The 4,405-nt window shown below is 39.8% G+C and overlaps 1 protein-coding gene across 1 annotated transcript; it reads left to right on the forward strand.

Annotated features, from left to right (window-relative positions):
• The first annotated feature begins 3,018 nt into the window (after positions 1-3,018).
• On the forward strand, positions 3,019-4,077 carry LOC118712935 (olfactory receptor 51S1). The gene has a single exon (XM_036427211.1). The coding sequence runs from the start codon at positions 3,089-3,091 to the stop codon at positions 4,058-4,060; it is 972 nt and encodes a 323-aa protein (XP_036283104.1). The 5' UTR covers positions 3,019-3,088; the 3' UTR covers positions 4,061-4,077.
• Positions 4,078-4,405: the final 328 nt, after the last annotated feature.

Raw genomic sequence — 4,405 nt, forward strand, 5'->3', positions numbered from 1 at the left:
AAAGAATTTGAACATACTGAGCAGCAAAACTGATCATTGCCTTATACTTCAACTACCCATAAGGATCTGAGACTAAGAATGGGGGAAGTTAGTTTCTAAAATTGGGCCCTGTGACTTCTAATCATTTATCTTCTCTAGAATGTTTTATTTTCCCACCCACATACTATGCTGGGTATTTTTTTTTTTAATGCTTCCTGCATACACAGGTCTCTTACCATATCCATTTTTATAATGTACCTGACTTGATCTCATACTTTATTAGGTATTTATCCATGGATCACACCATCTTCAGCACTGAAGATATCTCTCTTAGTGTCTGTACTAAGATATCTCTCTTAGTGTCTGTACTGAAGATGGGGGATCTCTCAAGATGTGCAGGGGCAATCACCATCTTGGAGATGCGTCCACTTTTTAGCCATTTCTTCCTACTCTGGCTTATGCTGTAAATCCTCTCACATTGGTCACTTCTTGAAGCCATCCTAATTCTGCAGCATTTATCACCAACCAAAGACCTTGTCTGACACACACTCTTCAATGCTGGTCTGGTGAGTAAGAAGCAGGAAAGATTGTGGTGAGGAGCCAAACAGCAGGTCTGGACACAAATGTAAAGTGAGCAAATTTATTCATAATACTCTGTCATTTCTATGTGGCTGCAAGAGCTCTTCATGACAGATCTCACCTGTAATCAAATAACCTATTTTCCATCATTTTAGTAACCTTAGCCATTGTCTTTCAGATGTCAGGTAACTAATCTGGTAATGTATAACAATTTTTTTCATATCCTAGAAAATATTATTCAGTATTTATAAATATTCTTCAGTGAGAATGTCCCAACTTTTGGTTTTGTCATAGAATTAAATCTATAGAAATTAAGATTTTAGTTTGAGAAAAAGGTAGCTTACCTTTTTTTGTAGAAACATAAGAATGGCTTAATTGAGTGATGTGAAATGTGATGGTAGGATGTATAAGATCCCCTAAATTTCTGATGTGTATAGATGTATGTATATGTGTTGACCATTGAAGGAATGTTTGTGAACATATGATGAACATGTGTGTGTATGTGAAGAGATAAGAGTTACTCATTGGCTGCATACATGTCTTTTGAAACAATTACTGAATCTTTAAATTTTCCTGGCTATCATTGTGTGAGGTGACAAAAGGTTGGTTAAGACCATTTTCCACCCACGATTTGTGGAAATAAGTGGACACATTATAACAACATATGTGCATGTATGGGTGCTTTTATTTCCATGGGCTTATTCATGTGAGGACATGCATACATGTCAGTACTTACTCAGAGGTGCTTCTAACTTAGGGAATGAGCATTTGCATATTTCTGTATTTTTTAATGCATATATGAGTTTGAATTACATTCTTTGTTTGAATTCCTATTAGTTTGTTACACATCTGCCTGAGGAAGGTAGCAGTCCATTGAGGAGGAAGGCAAAGGAAGAAATGTGAATGGTTAGGAATGACAGGGACTACATTAGGGAATATGCCATAGGGTGATGGGAGAGGGTAAACAACCCATTCCAGGGCCTGTTGGAGGGGAGGTGTTCAGCAGAGTTGGAACTTTGTGTACAAATGAGGTATGATGATACAGAGGGAAAAGAAAATTCCACTTATAAAATGTATTTATTTAAGTATTTAAAGCAATGACACATCTGAGGAATCACAGTAGTTCTGGAAGGCTAAGTCTTAAGCAGAAATAGAATAGAAGTAGGTTAATCAATAAAGATTGTCTGGGGCCAGATGGTATAGGGGTTTCTATGACAAATAAAGGTGTGGCCTTTATTTTAAAGCAGTGGAAAGTCAGATGGTTTTATGGGAAGATGCCACAGCCACATTATCAGATTGCAAATTAGAAATAACACTATGGGGTCTGTACGGAGGAAGGATTGGAAGGTAGACTGGCAGCAGGGAAGCCATTCAGGATTATGCAAACAAAAGGCTCAGCAAAAACCAAAGCACAGTTAATGGGGAAAATAATTAGATGAGAAAAATTTGAGATGAGACAATGGCACTCACTGAATAATTGATAGTTATTCATTTGCTATAAGAACACAGCTTTCCAATAAAAAATAAAGTATTATAAGTAAGGCTGAAGTCATCTTTGAATTCTCTCTCATCGATTTTCCATGTCCCAATCTCTTTCCCTTCCTCTCTATCTAAAAATCAATAAAAACATTTTTAAAGTGACAAAAAGCAGATAACTTTTTATTCTAACTCTTGCAGTCAAGTATGATGCTAATTTTATTTATAGAAAGCCTTTATCAGATTGAGGACATTCCTCTTTTTTGTGTGTGTGAAGAGTTTTTATCATGAGACTTTTATTTTGGGAAATTGCTGAGTATTAATGTCATCTCCTGATTCAGGAAACCAAGATATATTTCTTCTTTTTCCTTCCATCATTTTTGTAATTTTCCCACTACTGCTTCCTAACTGAGGAAGCTGGAAGAGGTTTTAAAATGCATCTGTTGAGATCTGTTTGGGATTATTTTAGTTTAAAATACATAGAATATTTATATAGACATTTCTAGGGTGAAATGAATATAGAATAATCTGTGATATATATTCATGATTTATCAGTTTATGGAATTTATTTGAAGTCATGAAAGTAGATAGACCACTAAGAAAAAGAAGAGCCAAATAAAGATCTCTCGAAAATATCAATGTAATGTATAAATTGGATGGGAAACAGCAAGGTGAATTAAGAAGTGAAATTCTGGGAGGTAGAACTTAGAAGAAAAGGAGAAAATGGATTCACAAAAATTAAAGCTCATTGAGAAATAAATCCGTTTAGGAAAACAACTTGATTTAGTAATAAAGGGTTAATTGGTGAACTTGTGAGAACTGTTCAAGTGAACTGAAAAGTGAGTGTGTTTAGGCAGCACAGAAGTCAGATGGCCTGGGATTGGGAGGAATAGAAAAAGCATTCATGGGAATGTAAACCCTCTCTCAGGTGTTTGCTATTAAGGCAGGGAGCGAGAAAGGCTATTTTTGAAACATCATGCAAACATATCATAAGATTAAGTAAATCTTTCTAATCAGTTTTCAGGTTCCAGAGTTCAAAGCGGCATCCTGAACAATGTCACCATTCCCCACCCAGGCAGCCCCCAACAGCAGCACTTCCATGACCCCCACCTTCCTGCTGGTGGGCATGCCAGGCCTGTCAGCTGTCCCCTCCTGGTGGACGGCACCCCTCATCGCCATCTACCTTCTCTCTGTTCTGGGCAACAGTACTATCCTCTGGATCATTGCCATGGAGCCCACCTTACACCGTCCAATGTACTTCTTCCTCTTCCTGCTTAGTGTGTCTGATGTTGGCTTGGCCACAGCCCTGATGCCCACCCTGTTGGGTCTTGTCCTTGCTGATGCTCATGCCGTCCCCGCCTCAGCCTGCCTCCTGCAGATGTTCTTTGTCCATGTCTTTTCTGTCATGGAGTCCTCTGTCTTACTTGCCATGGCCTTTGATCGGGCACTAGCCATCTGCCGCCCTCTCCACTACCCAACACTTCTAACCGATGATGTTGTTAGGAAGATTGGCCTCACCATTGTCTTCCGATGCCTGGGTCTCCATCTGCCCTTGCCATTTCTCCTGGCCCACATGCCCTACTGCCACCCACAGGTTCTGACTCATTCTTATTGCTTGCACCCAGATATAGCCCGATTGGCCTGTCCAGGAGCTTGGGGTGCATTCTACAGCCTGTTCGTGGTCCTATCAGCCATGGGATTAGACCCACTGCTTATTTTCTTCTCCTATGGCCTAATTGGCAGGGTATTGCAGGGTTTGGGATCAAGTGAGGATCGCTGGAAGGCTGGTCAAACCTGTGCCGCCCACCTCTCTGCTGTGCTTCTCTTCTATGTGCCCATGATCCTCCTGGCACTCATTGACCGTCTTAGGATGCCAGTCCCTCAGCCTGCCCATACTCTTCTCTCCTATGTCCACTTCCTGCTTCCTCCATTGATCAACCCTATTCTCTATAGTGTCAAGATGAAGGAGATTAGAGAGAAAATACTCAAGAGGTTGCAGCCTAAGAAGGTAGGTTGTACTCAGTGAGAAGGATGTCCCTCCACATTTGGAGACTCAAGACTACCAAGGTTTCTATGACTAAGAACTCAGTTCATCATGCATGAAAGACCATTCAGGTACACACAAGCCCATGCACATAGATGGATATGTCTGTTCCTAAATGTGTGCCTGTGTATATTAATGAAACCTTATGAACCCCAGAGAATGGCAGTGATCATCTAACCACCTTACTACTACATATGAATGGCATTAAAAGGGCCAGAATATAAGTCTTGTCACAACTGTCCAAATCTTTTGGTTGCTGTTTTGTTTTTGTTAATTTCTACACTACATCTATATCCTAATAACTGCGGAAATTGAAGGAGTTAAGCA

The sequence above is a fragment of the Pipistrellus kuhlii genome, unplaced genomic scaffold, assembly GCF_014108245.1.
Source record: "Pipistrellus kuhlii isolate mPipKuh1 unplaced genomic scaffold, mPipKuh1.p scaffold_m20_p_9, whole genome shotgun sequence".
NCBI lineage: Eukaryota > Metazoa > Chordata > Mammalia > Chiroptera > Vespertilionidae > Pipistrellus > Pipistrellus kuhlii.

What these genes read in the sequence shown, in the direction of transcription:
- LOC118712935 (XM_036427211.1), top strand. Translation starts at nt 3,089, where the DNA reads ATGTCACCATTCCCCACCCAGGCAGCCCCCAACAGCAGCACTTCCATG.